The 16268-nt window shown below is 36.3% G+C and overlaps 1 protein-coding gene across 1 annotated transcript; it reads left to right on the top strand.

Annotated features, from left to right (window-relative positions):
- The first annotated feature begins 4491 nt into the window (after positions 1–4491).
- On the top strand, positions 4492–6326 carry LOC110810082 (expansin-A1-like). Its single transcript, XM_022036145.2, has 3 exons — positions 4492–4818; positions 4928–5240; positions 5720–6326. Exons 1-3 carry the CDS (start codon positions 4701–4703, stop codon positions 6027–6029), a joined length of 741 nt encoding a protein of 246 aa, XP_021891837.2. The 5' UTR covers positions 4492–4700; the 3' UTR covers positions 6030–6326.
- The last annotated feature ends 9942 nt before the right edge of the window (positions 6327–16268 follow it).

Genomic DNA, 16268 nt, shown 5'->3' on the forward strand with positions numbered 1-16268 from the left:
TCGGTCCTTGTGATAAAACAACCCTAGGGCCCTCGGGGGGCCAAAAAATTACGAAAAACCGAAGCTTACCGGCGGCGGTGCTCTCGGGTGCGGCGGCTCTCCGGTGAGGTTTGTGTTTTGGTGATTTGGCTCCGATCAACCTGTAAAGAAAAGAATGGTGATCACGGTGATATAAAAATTGTATCAAACGGAGGCCGGAAGGGCCTCATCGGAGGCAAAAACCGAGGAGGGGCGGGGCGGCGCTGCTGGGTTTCGACTGTTTAGCCGGGATTTTGGCTCCGATTTGGCCACAGGGGAACTCAGCGTTGAAAAACGAGCCGGGAGTATAAAATTTACCTCGATCGGCGTTCGAAAAACTCCCCGGTGCGGCGGCGGGTGGCGGTGGCGGGCTCCTCCGGCGTCTGGTTCGTCTTCTCCGGCGAGGGCAGGCAGCTAGGGTTTTTATGGTCAGGTGTGGGGGTTCTATTTATACCCTTTTGCCTTTTGATCACAGCCGTCCATTTTAATTAAATCTGGACCGTCCGTGCGCAATTGAATCTGGGCCGTCCGTGCGCGTGCATCTAGGCCGTCCGTGAGCTTGCATCTGGGCCGTCTGTGCGCACGCTTAATATGGGTCGTTCGTGCGCGCGGGGACGCATCTGGGCCGTCCGATCACGCGCACGCGGATCGCCCACGTGGCCCGTTCCCGGGTCGACGTGGTCTTGCCACGCGGCAGGTCCTGGTTGGCCAGGGCCGCTGACGTGGCTGCTGACGTGGCGCTGACGGGGCACAATTTTTTTAAATTGCGTTTTGACCCCCGGTTTCCGATTTTCTTTTTAAAAATACCCCCAGAATCCTAATTTTCACCCATTTTTCCCAAAATCAATTTCAATTAAATCCAAATAATATTTTTACCTAATTTTACAATTATTGTTATTTTTATTTTTATTAAATTAAATTAAAATAAACTAAATAAAATAAAATAAATAAAAAATAAAAATAATAATAATAATAATAATAAAATTTTAAAAATTATTGGGCGTTACATATGGGACAATCCGATTCACTCTCATACCGGATGAGGTATTGAGAGATGATATTTTTGGTGCTCATACCGGATGGGGTATGGGGCACGACTGATTAGTTAACAAGGTTGGATATAGGTTCACGTGTAGTGGAATATCCCTATGGACCCCCAGAAATACCAGTAAGCAAATAAAAAAGAAAAGTTGTTGTTATGCCCAATTGAATATGAGATTATGATGTTGTTTGTATTATTACATCTATAAATCGGTTTTAGAAATCTCGCAACGGTAAGTATGCAATAAATAATTTTATTTATAGTAAATAAATTTACTTAATTTAAAAGCTCAATTAGTTATTTTTATGATTTTTGTCGAACCTTCATTTATGTATGGATGAGTAGTGTGATATTCTTACTGAATTAGTGTAATTCACCCTTTCATTAACTATTTCATATCAAGAGAACCAAGATCAAGATCTCGATCAACAAGTGGGTTGTGAATAATTCACCATCTAGACTCCCTTCAAAGACTAGTGGAGGTCGTTTTAGAATGCCTAATTGTTTACTTTTTATTTATTTCTTTGATTTTTCACTAGTTCTTTTATAATGGTCATTCTGATAACCCTATTGAGTATTTTAAATTATTGTATAAAAAATGTAAACTCTAACTCAATTATTTCGCTTTCGAATTCAATTTATAATTTATTTTCTTTTAAGTTTCTAGACTTTACAGTACAAGTAAGTTTTTGCTTTATATTTATTAAGTTTTTGCTTTATACTTCTTGGATTTTTCTTCATTATAACTCTTTAATTAAGTTGCAGTTAGATGAGATGGCAATGGTGAGAGTTCACCATCATTTTCAAACACATCTCACAAATCAAAAGATTGTAGATATATTTGCATTTTCACAGCCTATAATTAATAGTTTTCTCTAGTGAAAATGGGAGGTGAAGCTATAAGAAAGGTGTTTGAAGCTAAATTTGATATATGAGACTTGCTTGTTTTCTCTCTATAATTTTTTTTTTCTTAAATATTCCTGACCAACAAAGTTATGATACCACTTTTGGGATTTTTTCAAGGATGAAGAAAACTTAAATCTTCATTGATTTATTATCTCCACATTTAACAACTTAAAGTATTTTTTTCTTTATATATGTGTGTGTGTGTGTGTGTATATATAAAGAAACATGGGCTGCAAATGGGAATGAGAACTAATGATGGTCAAAGGGTGTTGAAAATTGTCGGTCCAAAATAACTCACGACACTTCCGGCGATTGTCAGCAAAGAAATTCTTTGCTTTGCATTTTTGTTATTATCCCTTATTTATTTATTTTTCTTTTCTGAAAGAATTAAATACATCGAATTTAGCTGTCGTTTTTTGGTTTCTTTCAGGTTACCGAGCTCCTATTACTAATGGAAATCTTATTCATATATATATATATATATATATACATATAAATGTACGTATATATCTGATTGAATTCCAGCCCCAACGGCAAGATTTGGAACTTTATAATTACTAAAAGTGAAGGCTTATCATCATACATATAATTACTTTCTGTTTATGTGTCTAATTATCTCATTGTGTATTTAATAAATTACTCCAGAGATATTACATATTATATCATTATGTTTACCAAGGTGATGTATATTATTTCAAAAAATAAAAAGATAATTACATGCACACATATTATAATTGATTTTCTTTGATTCAAAACCACATAATGTAACTCAATTGTATAGCACTAACACACAAATTAAATTAGTAAATTACATGTTATATATCTAATAATAATAATTTCGAGAAACACGATTTACATAAATACATGATAAAAATATTCGATATTTAATATTTAAAAATCTATTAAAAGATAAAAAGCGCGATATTTCTTTATCATCAAATGAAATAACATAAAATTAATTTTTTATTTCTTTCTTCTTATGGTTAGCTTATCATTAAATATCTTATACGTGGGCAATACTAAATAATTGTAGAGAAGAACAATCTTTATACACATTCAATAATATATTGATATATATTCTACTATAAGTCACTAACTCAAATATTTAAGTTATTTTCATAAAAAAATTGACATTATTATTTGTTTATTTTATTAGAAAATTTTAAATACATAAGACCATATTACTCCTAACTAAATCTAGTAATCAAAATTAGCTCCATCCATTTCTGACTTCATCAATTGGTTCCATGTGTGAAAATGAAATCGCGGTCGTGGTGATTAAAGAAGTTCATAAACAAAACATGTAAAGAATTCTCAAAGAGTACTGGTAAACGATTCGCCTTGTCATTTTTAACAAGAGTATGATAACCTTAATGAGTAATGAAAAAAAGAAAGTAGAAGATGGACTCTTTAGAATGTCAACTTGTATATATCTTTGATTATCCAATAACCCACGTGACAAAATACTATAATTAAATATATTTTATGAAAAAGTATTCTTGCGGTGGTGTCTTACCTATTAAAATTGCAAGAATTTTTCCTTCTCTTGGGGAAAAAAAAGAAAGAAAACTCCAAAATCGAATTAAACTTGGTTGGGTTTCTGATACTTATCAATTCTTCAAACTAGAGTTTCTTCATACGTATCTCTTTATATTTATCCTCCAGCATTTTGCTTGGTTCTTTTAGTATTTCTTTTTCTTTATTCAAAATCTCCTAAAGGAAGTTTTTGGGGGGGGGGGAAAAACAAAATAAAGTAGGAAAATGGTGAAATTGCAGGTGGCATGTGAGATGGGTAATAAATAAGATAATAAATGAAAGACCATTGAGGTGTTCTTGGTCCTCTCGATGCATCAACCTACTCATCATCACCCATATGCTCCAGCAGATTACATTGAATGAAAAGAGAGAGTTTCTGGCATCTATATACTATAATATATATGTATAATTAATGGAGTCAAATCTGTTGCTGCCTTATAAACTCGTTCTTCCAAATGATAATAAATGCAACAAGAATTTTCAATTCAGAATTGGTCGGTTTCATATTCTGGTTTTCTTGTGAGGATAAGAATAAGTAGTTCAAGGATTATTCTGTAATTAAACTAAAAAACAACACAATTGTTCTTTTGTATTATGGATTTATATTATAATCTGTCAAAGAATGAATCATAAAGATAAATAATTTGAATTATTATTCTTTCTATTACGACTTAATTTATATAATTTTGTGAATGAAATTGAAATAACATTTAGAAAACAAAGATTGTAACACATTTTCATAGATCAAACCATCTTATTATTATCATAATAATAATAATTATTATTATTTGAATAACATGTATTTTGTTTTTGTTAATATCACTCTACAAACAATATAGATATATGTTGTTAAATTGACTAAAAATAAATTATTATGAAAAGGAAAAAAACTAAATGTCGTAAGAAAAAAATGGGTCATTGAATGTAGATAAAATTCACAATCTTTTGAACATATAGAATGAGTTGAAAACTCCATTAATGGTTTCAAAGAAAAAAGCCGGCTGCTTTCCTGCTTGCTTCTGTTTCCACTAACAAAACCCTCTTGCACCTGGCGGTTCAATTCGGTGGTCCTCATCTCTCTCTCTCTCTCTCTTTACGTATATACCTCTATATATATCAATGTATCTCTCTCCCCATTCCCTCACTTAACTACGTGCACATACAAAACTAGAAATCAGTTTCTCTTCTCTGTTGAAACATGGCAATTACTGGGTTGCTATTACTGGGAATTCTTTCTTTGTGCTCATCTCCTGCTCATGGCTGGATTAATGCTCATGCCACTTTCTATGGAGGCGGTGATGTCTCCGGTACAATGGGTATGTCACATTCTATGAACTTTAAATCACAAAAATGAATTCCTAAACTTATAAATATAAGTTTATGTTAATTATTTATGGATGTCATGAAATTTTGGTGGGATTCCAGGTGGAGCATGTGGGTATGGTAACTTATACAGGGAAGGATATGGTACAAACACAGCAGCGTTAAGCACAGCACTGTTCAACAATGGGTTGAGCTGTGGTGCTTGTTTCGAGATCAAGTGTGTGAATGATCCAAAATGGTGTCTTCCGGGTTCTGTTGTGGTCACGGCTACTAATTTCTGCCCACCAAACTATGCAGTTTCTGACAATGGTGGAGCGTGGTGCAACCCTCCCCACCACCATTTTGATCTCTCTCAGCCTGTTTTCCAACGCATTGCTAAATATAAAGCTGGAATAGTACCAGTTTCTTACAGAAGGTATGTATAAACTTCTATAAACTTCTTGACCCAGAAACCAAATCACGCTCCTCAAAAGTATTATTCAATCTTTGACGTCTTCATGGATGACCCACATGACAATCAAAGGCATATATGCTCTAAAGTCTAAAACTTTATTGAGCTAGTGGAGTATGAGTCGAATGCATTATAAATAGGTTTAGGTGCAAATTAATTTTTTAAAAATAAATTACTAGTAATGAAATAATATTTAAAAGATAAATATAAATAAAAAAATTAAAAAAAATAAATTTTCACTAATTATATAATATTTAAAAAATAAATTTTATTTAAATTTAAATTAATAAATAAAATAAATTATAATTCTAAATTAATATTTAATAATTACAACATATCAATAATTTCATAAGAGTTATGTAATTTTCAACGTGCTTATAAGAATTTACAAGTTATAAACTATTAATAACTTGAACTCGTGGTTTATAACTTGTAAATTGCAGGGTAGCATGCAGAAAGAAGGGAGGAGTAAGATTCACCATGAACGGCCACTCATACTTCAACTTAGTACTAATAACAAATGTTGGGGGAGCTGGTGATGTGCATGCAGTCTGGATAAGAGGATCAAGAACAGGATGGAGACCCATGTCAAGAAACTGGGGTCAAAACTGGCAATCCAACTCTTACCTAAATGGTCAAACCGTAAGTTTCAAAGTTACCACCAGTGATGGTCGTACGATGATCTCCAACAATGTTGTTCCTGCGACTTGGTCGTTTGGACAGACCTTTAGCGGTCTCCAATTCCCATTTTGAGTTCTTCAAATATTATGAAGGTAGATTGAGCAGATTTAGTAGTGAGTTTTAGAGGGGTCTTATGCTTTTTCTTTTATATTTTTCCAAAGAAAGAAAAAAGAAAGCAGAAAGGAGATTGACGGTGGTGGGATTTTACCACCCGCAAATTCTTTGGCTTCTCAACTTCATATTATTTCTCTCTTCAATGCCAATTTTACTTAACCATTTCTGTATTAAGCTTTTCTTTGCTGAGAAAAGAAACTTCTCCTAGGGTTATCTTGGGAAGTTGATTAAATAAAATAAAATCATTTTTCGTCCTCTCTCTCTCTCTACATATATATACATAGATATGTATAGATATATGTGTGTGTATATGCATTTTGGAGAAGTCAAAGTAGTAAAATTGGCCTTAGACCAGACAACTATTTTTATCCTTTAATTAAGCTGTTTTGTTGAAAATTTTTGAAGAGATAGTGTAGAGAATTAAGATACTCACCTGCTGCATTTTCTGTTATGTTTTCTTATCTATTTTTGGTGCTCTTTTTATTTTTTTTTCTTCGACCTTCTTCTTAGATACATATATAAGTAGCAGTATCCTTCTTCTATGAGGTGTAAGAAAATTATATATTTTAAATAGAAAAATTTCTTGATTTGATAATTTACTCTGTTCATGGTATTAGAGTGCAATCGATCCAAATTGAGAGAAAACAAATAGTTTTTAGGCATGGAGGGAATTATTGGCGTTGCAAAGACTATGACAGGAAGTGTTCAAGGAGTTAGGCATAACGACGAAGATCCATTACTTCTTTAATCATTTGATCATCCAGGCATGATTCTTGTTCCCACTCCATTAAATGGAAACAACTATATAGCCTGGAGTCATTTCGTGAAGATAGCTATAGGAGCCAAGAGGAAGTTGAGCCTTCATAGATGGAAAATGTGCAATGCCAAAAAAAAAATCAAAGAATTTTGAAAAATGGAATAAAGTAGATTGTATGGTATAGTTATGGATACTAAATTCCATTGTCAATGACATTGTAGATGCATTCTTGTATACTGCATCTGCAAAGGAACTTTGGCAGGAATTGGAGGAGAGATTTGGAGAATGCAATGATCCATTACTATACCACTTGTAGAGGGAGATTTCTTCCATTTCTCAAGGGAACCAAACAGTGGTTCAATACTACACAAAGCTTAAGAAGTTATGGGATGAGCTGCAATGCTTGCAACCAGTTCCACAATGCAGCTGTGGAGCAGCTAAGCAGGTAATAGACTATAACTCTTCTAGCAAGTTGATGCAATTTTTAATGCGTTTGAATGATGGATATAATAATATAAGAAATTAGATTTTGGTAGTATAACCATTACCTTTTATGAACAAAGCTTATTCAATTATTTTGAGAGTTGAAAAGCAAAAAGAAATTAAAAATGTATACATAGATACCCTGGAAAATGTTGCTATGACGGCAGTTAATAACAAAAGAACATGTCATGATGCAAAGAATTATGGCAAGCATAGAGGTAGAGCTAAGAAGATTGATAAATTTAATTTACATCGTTTACATTGTAACTTTACTAAACACACCAAGGAGATATGTTTTAATATCCATGTGATAACTATTAAAAGTGAAGGAATTTGATTTCCATCTCCCCATTCTATTAGCTTTCCATTGAATAAATAGGTGAATATACAATAGTCAAAAAACCCATTTTTTAGGTTGATACTCTAATGTTGATATCTATCTATTTACAGCTGGATAAGCTATTTATGGACAATGGGATAACTACAAGTATATGAGATATATACAAAGTAACAGTTTGCTTGGATATGGTAACATCCCCCCTTAAATTTATGTTGGTTTATCAAGAAGCATCAATTTGCCAACAAGAAATTGATGACTTTGTCGAGAAAGAGACTTTGTAAACACATCTGCAATCTGGACAGCAGTAGAAATATGCGGAAGAGAAATAACCTGATTATTGACAGCTTCTCGTATATAATGACAATTCACTTCAATATGCTTGATACATTTATGGTAGACGAGATTAATGGCAATCTTAATGGCACCAGTGTTATCGGCATGAAGGGAAGTAGACATAGATGGAGGAAATCTGAGCTCAGTCAACAAACTTCTAAGCTAAATAATCTCAGAACATGCAGCAGACATGACACGATATTCAGATTCAGTGGACGATTTAGACACCCGATCTTATTTCTTACTTTTCCATGATATTAAGGAATTTCCAAGGAACATACACCAACCAGTAACAGAGCAACGAGTATTTGGGCATCCAGCTCAATCGGCATTGCAAAATGCACTCAGTTGCATCGGAGTGACAGCAGGAAAGAACAGACCACGACATGAAGTACCTCGAAGATACCTTATGATCCTGCGAACTGCTGCCAAATGGAGATGACGGGGGGAGTACAGAAATTGACTTACTTGCTGGACAGCAAATGAGATGTCAGGTCGCATTATAGTCAAATAATTTAAGCTACCATTAATTGGCGATACAACGATGGATATGAAAGTTGCTCCCCCTCTTCCATGTGATATTTAACATTCACTTCTAAAGGGGTATAAACCAGTGAAAAGTCCTGAAGACCAGCTAAAGAAACTAAATCAAGAACATATTTATGCTGATGTAAGAATATACTAGCAGAATCAGAAACAACTTCTAACCCCAAGAAGTATGTAAGTTGGCCAAGGTCCTTCATATGAAAAAAATCATGAAGATGTTGCTGAAGTTGAACAATAAGTAACGAGTCTATCACTGTTATCACAATATCATCAACATATACTAAGAGAATAACTATCCCAGTGGAGGTTTTATGAAGAAATAAAGAAGAGTCATATTGACTTTACACAAACTTAAACTGAAGTAGGGTAGACCGAAAGTTTTCAAACCATGCACGGACAGCTTGCTTTAAGCCATACAAAGAGCGATTCAATTTACAAACTTCAGAAGTGGACGAAGAAAACAAACCAGGAGGAGGTTTCATGTAAACATCTTCTTTGAGATCACCATGAAGAAAAGCATTATTGACATCCATATGTTTAAGTGACCAACCATATGAGGCAGCAATGGGAAGTATGGTTCGCACAGTAGTCATTTTGGCCAAGGGAGCATAAGTTTCCTCATAATCCACACCATATTCTTGTCGATTACCAAGAGCAACCAACTGAGCCTTATATCGCTCGAGAGTGCCATCAGGTTGATGTTTTAGAGAATAAACCCATTTACACCCAATAGGTTGTACTGTAGGGGTACATGTAACAATGTCCAAAGTGTGATTATCTTGAAGAGCTCGAAATTCCTCTTGCATTGCTTGCTGCCAACATTCTTGCTTAATTACTTGTAAGTAAGAAGATGGAACAGAAATAGAGGATAAAGCAGCACTAAATGATGTATGATAAGAGTCATACCAATTTGGAAGACGAAAGACTCTTGTAGAACGTCTCAATACAGGTGGATCAGGAGCAGATGGTGGAGTAGGATTAGATGGTGGATCAGGGTAAGGGAGGGGCGGTCATTGAACAAAGGAAGACAATGCATCAAAACTAGGGAGAGTAGCAATGGCAGGACAAGACTGGTCACAAGTTGGAAAAAAAAAAAACTGATTTTTAAGAAAAACAACATTACGAGAAATGCAGAACTGCTTAGAAGTTGAATCATAGCAAACAAAGCCTTTGTGATTGGTATTATATCCCATGAAGGCACATTTAATAGATTGAGTTGAAAGCTTATGACGTTCATGAGTAGGTAAATGAATAAAGCAAACACAACTAAAAGTATGCAGATGCCCATATTGAGGATATTTATGAAAGAGACGAAAGTAAGGAGACTCAAGTTGAAGAGTTTCAGATGGTAGTCTATTAATCAGATAAACGGTTATGGATAAAGCTTCTACCCAAAAGTGAGATGGAACAGAGGATTCAAGTAATAAAGTACGAGTAACTTTATTGAGGTGTGTGAGGACAAGATCATTGTGAGATAGTACCTTTCTCATTCGTAAAATTATGAAAAACAGTAAACATATATTCACCACCAGAATTTGTGCGAAGAACCTTAATAATGGAAGAGAATTGAGTTTCAACCAAGGCAACAAAAGTCTTAAAAGTATATAAGACCTCATATTTTGAACGGAGAAAATAAATCCAAGTGAATCGACTATAGTCATCAATAAACGTCACAAAATATTTAAAACCATTATAACAAATAACAGGAGTGATTCCCCATACATCATTATGAATAATATCAAAGCATTTTTTGGCATGACTAATAGCAAGAAGAAAATGAAGAATAGTGCTTTTTCTCAATTTACAAGTTGCACAATCAAAAGGAAGACTTGAGAACTTATCTTTATTACCCAACACATCAGAATTCAATGAAAGAGATAAAATAGTGAAATTAGGATGTCTCAAACGTTTGTATCACACTTGATTATGGTTAACAACAGCAGTACACGCTAAGAAAATATTACGAGGAATAGAAATGTGAAGAGGAAACAAACGACTAATTTTAGGCCCCTTCGCGATCACCTTCCTTAATGCTTGATCTTGCACACAATAACCATCACGAGAAAAATATACGTCAAAGTTACGGTCTACTAATTGCCCAACTGAAAGAAGGTTATCAGAAAGTTCAGGTGATAGATAAGTATTAGTGAAAGTAGGAGAAATATCACCAACTGCAGTGATGGATAGCTTGTTCCCATTAGCAACTTGAATATAGTCGGAACCATTATATGGACAAATATTTTACAGCAAAGTCACTGAACCAGTCATGTGATTTGATGCAGTAAAATCAACCAGCCAAGACTAAGATAAAGCAGGACCATTACCTTGAATCCCCAGGGCTAAAAAAACTGAGACTATCATTTGCTACACCAAGAGAATCATTAGGTATTGCAGCACAAACTATATCAGAGTATTCAGTCCATAAATTTTGAAAACCAGAAAAATAATCCTGAATAGATAGATTTCCTTGAGTATAATTTGCAATCTCGCACTCTAACTAGAATCTCTTGGCTGAATTGGTTTGATGGTAAAGCTTCTTCAAATATTCTCACATTTTTTTAGCAGTGGTATAAGGGCGCAAATTAAGAACAATCTGAGATTCACATGAATTAGTAATCCAAGACATTATCTGAGCATCTTTGATTTTCTATTTGACTAATTGAGTGGCATCAGTTGGAATTTTCTCAGTGCCATCAATATGTCCCCACAATTCTTTGTCAATAACATACAACCGAAATTGAAATTCTCAAGTTGAATAATTCTTTCCCGTAAATTTAACACAAAATTCAGATTTCTCAGCAGCCATTTGTAGAGAAAGTTATCCAAAGTAGATTCAAATACAGATAAATAAGGAGCTTAATATGAAACAAACAAGTACTGAAATCAAAATTACCACCAAGACTGGATCTATTTCACCACTGTTGGATCTATAGCATTTACCAAAAATGAATCAAACAATTGCTGCAGCGAAAGAGAATATCAAGACAAAGACTTGCAGCCAAGAACAACTAGAAATTCTACAATATTGGCTCTAATACCATGATAACTTTTAAAAGTGAAGGAATTTGATTTCCATCTCCCCATTTTGTTGGCTTTCCATTGAATAAATAGGTGAATATAAATCAGTCAAAAAACCTATTTTTTAGGGTGGTATCTCTCTATTTACAGTTGTAGAACTTATCTATGGAAAAGGAGATCAGTACTCTAATGCTGATATCTATCTATTTACAGCTTGATAAGCTATTTATGGACAATGGGATAACTACAAATATATAAGCTATATAAAAAGAAACAGTTTGCTTGAATATGGTAACACCATGGCATTCCTGATTGCTACAAAGACCTCATAAAAATCAAAGGGAAACAAGGTTTTAAACAAATGACAAATATGGCAGATGTGGATACTGAGATCAATATTGACAAGGAAGGAACAATTTCAGTAAGGATAAATAACAGGATTCAGGAGCTGATTCAACAAGAAATGAGTAAATTTATTAAAGGGAAAGGTATCGCAGAAGGAGGTCTTGTTAACATGTCTCATTTTCAAGATTTTGCAGGTATAACTTCACACCATTTTTGTAATAGCCCCTGAAATTAAAAGAAAAAGTATATATAAAAATTCTAAGTACGGAAGTGAAATAAAATATTATGATTAACATCCCTTACACAATAACCAAAACATATTAAACGTATGAAAGAATAAGCTAACTAAAATAAATACTAGAAATAAATACTATAAGAAAAACTATAAAATCTTTAGGCATCTACTCGTCGTCTTCATGCGGAACGGGCTTGGGAACCAAGTCCTCCTGATCTGAAATGGTTAAGTAAGGAATGAGCTACACTACCCCAGTAAAGATGTCACAATATCTCACTGTCAAAAAAGTAAAGTTTGGTAGAAAACAAAAACGACCAATGGAGCATAATTTATAACAAATTCATTTATCAATAATAAAACTCTTTACTGTCCACTTATCTCGGTAAGATTCATGAAAATAACTTATGAAAACAATAACATTATAATATCATGAAATCATACACACTTTGTAATATAACACATGTCATACTTTTAATATGTCAATTATCAGACAACAAATTTCCTCTTTTACCAGCCTACCAGTATCTATGGAGATCCATAGGGGTCCCTGCTATACGTGAACCATTCACCTTAATAACTTAACTCCAGGGCCGTCCCCATACCCCGTCTGATATGGGCGCCAAAACCATAAACCTCAATACCCCGTTCAGTATGAGGGTGAAGCGGGCCATCCCCATACCCCGTCCAGTATGAGGGTGAAGCGGGCCATCCCCATACCCCGTCCGGTATGAGAGACAACATTCCCGGTAGGGTTCCCTATGGACCCGGTCCGTCTACCATCTCCCAGGATATCTAGTGAGGCTGTCGACTTATCCATTTATCAATTTACATGCTTTTTTTATTCTTTTCTTAGTTTTCTATTTCTCACATAATTATAAATATTTAAACCAGTAACGAGCATCCAACAATGCAAGCATATCATCATATTCGCAAAATCAAACAGTAGTGAAGTAAATAGTGATTCATGCATTCAAAACTATAAAATAAATAGATTAGACACTATAGTGGCTTTAAAACTATAAAATAACTAAAACAGCAACTGACCGAAAATATATCAGATTCGGGCCCCATTAGCAACCTTAATTAATTATACATATCTATTAATTCATAAAATACCGTTTTATCATTTATTAAGCTTTAATGGCGTGATAGAAAATAGGGTGAGAGATCTTTACTTGATTCGAAGTCTAAAATCGATTTTTCACTGTGCCTACGGGCAGTCCCTAGATTTTCTGAATTTTTCTCCGAGAACTGAAACACACTTTCGGTACCTGCACACGTCCCCAAAAAACTCCAAATCACACCCAGGGCCTCCTTGACCAATTTTGAAATTCCGGCACGGCGGCTTCGCTGTGCTCCGGCTACAGCGCCGCCACCCACGGTGGTGATCCACCTCGGGTTGGCTGTTTTCGGCCGTTTCCGACCGAATTCAGCCAAACTAGCACCAATTCCTGCGAGGAAACACACGTAGGGCCCTCGGTGGGCCAAAAAATATAGAAAACCGAGACTTACCGGCGGCGGAGCTCTCAGGTACGACGGCTCCTCCGGTGCGAGTCGCGATTTGGCATTTTGCTCTGGTCAACCTGTAGAGGAAAGGATGGTGGTCACAGTGGTGTAAAAATTATATCGAATGGGAATCGGGAAGGGCCTCATCGGAGGCGAAAATCGAGAAAACCCGCGACGGCGCAGCTGCGCTTTGGCAGCATTTTTCGGCTAATTGGCCAGTGGTTTTGCTCCAATTTTGCCATAGGTGGGTTCAACATCGCAATCCAAGCCAAAGGAAGAAATTTTACCTTGTTTGCAGGCCGGAAAGTGCTCCGGTGCGGCGGCGGGTGGCGACGGTCGGTTCCGCCGATGGCTGGGTTGTCTTCTCCAGCGAGAGCTCTGGCGGCTAGGGTTTGGGGTTGGGTGTGGATGAGATTATTTATAACCTTCTCCTTTTGATCTGAGCCGTCCATCATAATTTAATTGGAAATGAATTTGGGCCATCCGATCGCGATTAAATTGGGAATGAATTTGGACTGTCCGATCGCGATTAAATTGGGAATGAATTTGGACCGTCCATTGCGATGCGATATGAATCGTCCACGCGTAAAATCTGGGCCGTCCGCACGCGCTTTTGATCTAGGCTGTCCTTGCGCGCAGGAACGGATCTCAGTCGTCCGATCGCGCGCGCGCAGATCGTCCACGTGGTTCCGTTCTGCATGGCTTCCCTCGTCAGTGTCTCTGCCACGCCCGGTGTCCTGGTTGGCCGGGGCTCCTGACATGGTGCAATTTTTTTAAATTACGTTTTGACCTCCGATTTTTTATTTTCTTTTCAAAAACACCCCTAGAATCCGAATTTTTACCTTTTTTTTCCAAAATTATTTTCAATTAAATTCTAAAAATAATTTTACCCCTTTTTATCATTATTATTTTTATTTCTATTTAATTAAATTAAACTAAATTTAAAACTATATAATTATTACATAATAAATTAATTATTAAAATTAAAATAAAATAAAATAAAAATAATTCCAATAATAATAATAATAAAAGAATTAGGGTGTTACAACTCTCCTCCCCTTAAAGAAATTTGGTCCCCCAAATTTACCTCTTACTCCTGGTCGAATAAATGAGGATACTGACTCTAAAGTCTGATTCTAGCTCCTAGGTAGCCTCCCTTGGCGTGTGTTTCTGCCACACGACCTTTACAAATGATATTTCCCGGTCGCGGAGTATTCTGCTCTTTCAATCCGTGATACCGACTGGTACTTCCTCATAAAACAAGTCCTCTTAGAGTGGAAGCGGTTCATGAGATAAGACATGAGAGGGGTCCAGGTTGTACTTACGTAACATAGACACATGGAACACATTGTGGACCTTGGAGAGCTCTGGAGGCAATGCTAGTCTGTAGGCGGTAGTACCAATCTTGTTTAACACTTCAAATGGTCCAATAAATCGGGGGTTTAGTTTTTTCCTCCTGCCGAACCTACTAATTCCCTTGAAAGGAGTGACCTTAAGGAACACTTGGTCGCCTTTCTCAAACGCTAAATCTCTCCTTCGGGTGTCCGCATAACTTTTCTGCATGCTCTAAGCCGTTTGAATGTTCTTTCTGATTTTAACTATTTTAGACATGGTCTCCTCCACAACTCCAGGCCGAACAATTTTCTGTCGCCCACTTCTTCCCAACAAATCGGCGATCTGCATGGACGCTCATATAACGCCTCATACGGAGCCATGCCAATGCTCGTTTAGTAGCTGTTGTTGTAAGAAAATTCTATTAGGGGTAGATGGTCGTCCCAATGGCCTCCAGAGTCATGGACACAAACTCGGAGCATATCCTCAAGTGTACGAATTGTCCTTTCTGATTGTCCATCAGTCTGAAAATGGAAGGCAGTACTGAGAGACAACTTTGTTCCCATGGCCTGTTGAAAGCTACTCCAAAATCGAGAAGTGAACCTGGAGTCCTTATCGGATACCACTGTCACTAGAACTCCATGCAATCTGACTATTTTCTGGATATACATTCTTACCAACTTGTCCAAGGGATCAATCATCCTGATGGCGAAGAAGTGGGAAGACTTGGTAAGTCGGTCAACAATTACCCATATGGCATCATGTCCTGAACGTGCCTTGGGTAGCCCCGATACGAAGTCCATAGTGATATGTTCCCACTCCCACTCTGGGATCGGTAAAGGCTGAAGTAACCCGCATGGGCGTTGATGCTCTACCTTGACCTGCTGACATACCAAGCATTTAGATACAAAGTCAGTTATGTCCCTCTTCATCCAATTCCACCAAAACCGAGGTCGTATGCTTTGGTACATTTTGGTACTTTCGGGATGCATGGCAAACTTCGAGCTCTGGGACTCTGTCATGATGTCTCTCTTTAACTCACTATCGTCTGGGACACACACCCTGTCCTAAAATCGGAGTAACCCATCGGCAGAGACTTAGAATTCTGAGCTCACTCCCTGTTCTGCATCAATCATGTGGGCTACTAGGGCAGGGTCGACTGACTGGGCTTTCCTTATTCTCTATATTAACTCGGGCTGGACGGTCATACGGCCCAAACATGCGACTCTCTTCAGGTCCTAAAGCCGAACCTATTATGTGGCCCCAATTTGCCTGCGTTCTGAAACCATCAAATGGGCTAAG

This window comes from Carica papaya, chromosome 9, assembly GCF_054855325.1.
Source record: "Carica papaya isolate Zhongbai chromosome 9, ASM5485532v1, whole genome shotgun sequence".
In the NCBI taxonomy this organism is placed as follows: domain Eukaryota; kingdom Viridiplantae; phylum Streptophyta; class Magnoliopsida; order Brassicales; family Caricaceae; genus Carica; species Carica papaya.

Bases quoted from the DNA above. Each gene is read 5' to 3' on its own strand.
- LOC110810082 (XM_022036145.2), top strand. From the start codon at position 4,701: ATGGCAATTACTGGGTTGCTATTACTGGGAATTCTTTCTTTGTGCTCA. The intron at 4,819-4,927 runs GTATGTCACATT...GTGGGATTCCAG, and splicing joins TGATGTCTCCGGTACAATGG to GTGGAGCATGTGGGTATGGT. The intron at 5,241-5,719 runs GTATGTATAAAC...TGTAAATTGCAG, and splicing joins GTACCAGTTTCTTACAGAAG to GGTAGCATGCAGAAAGAAGG.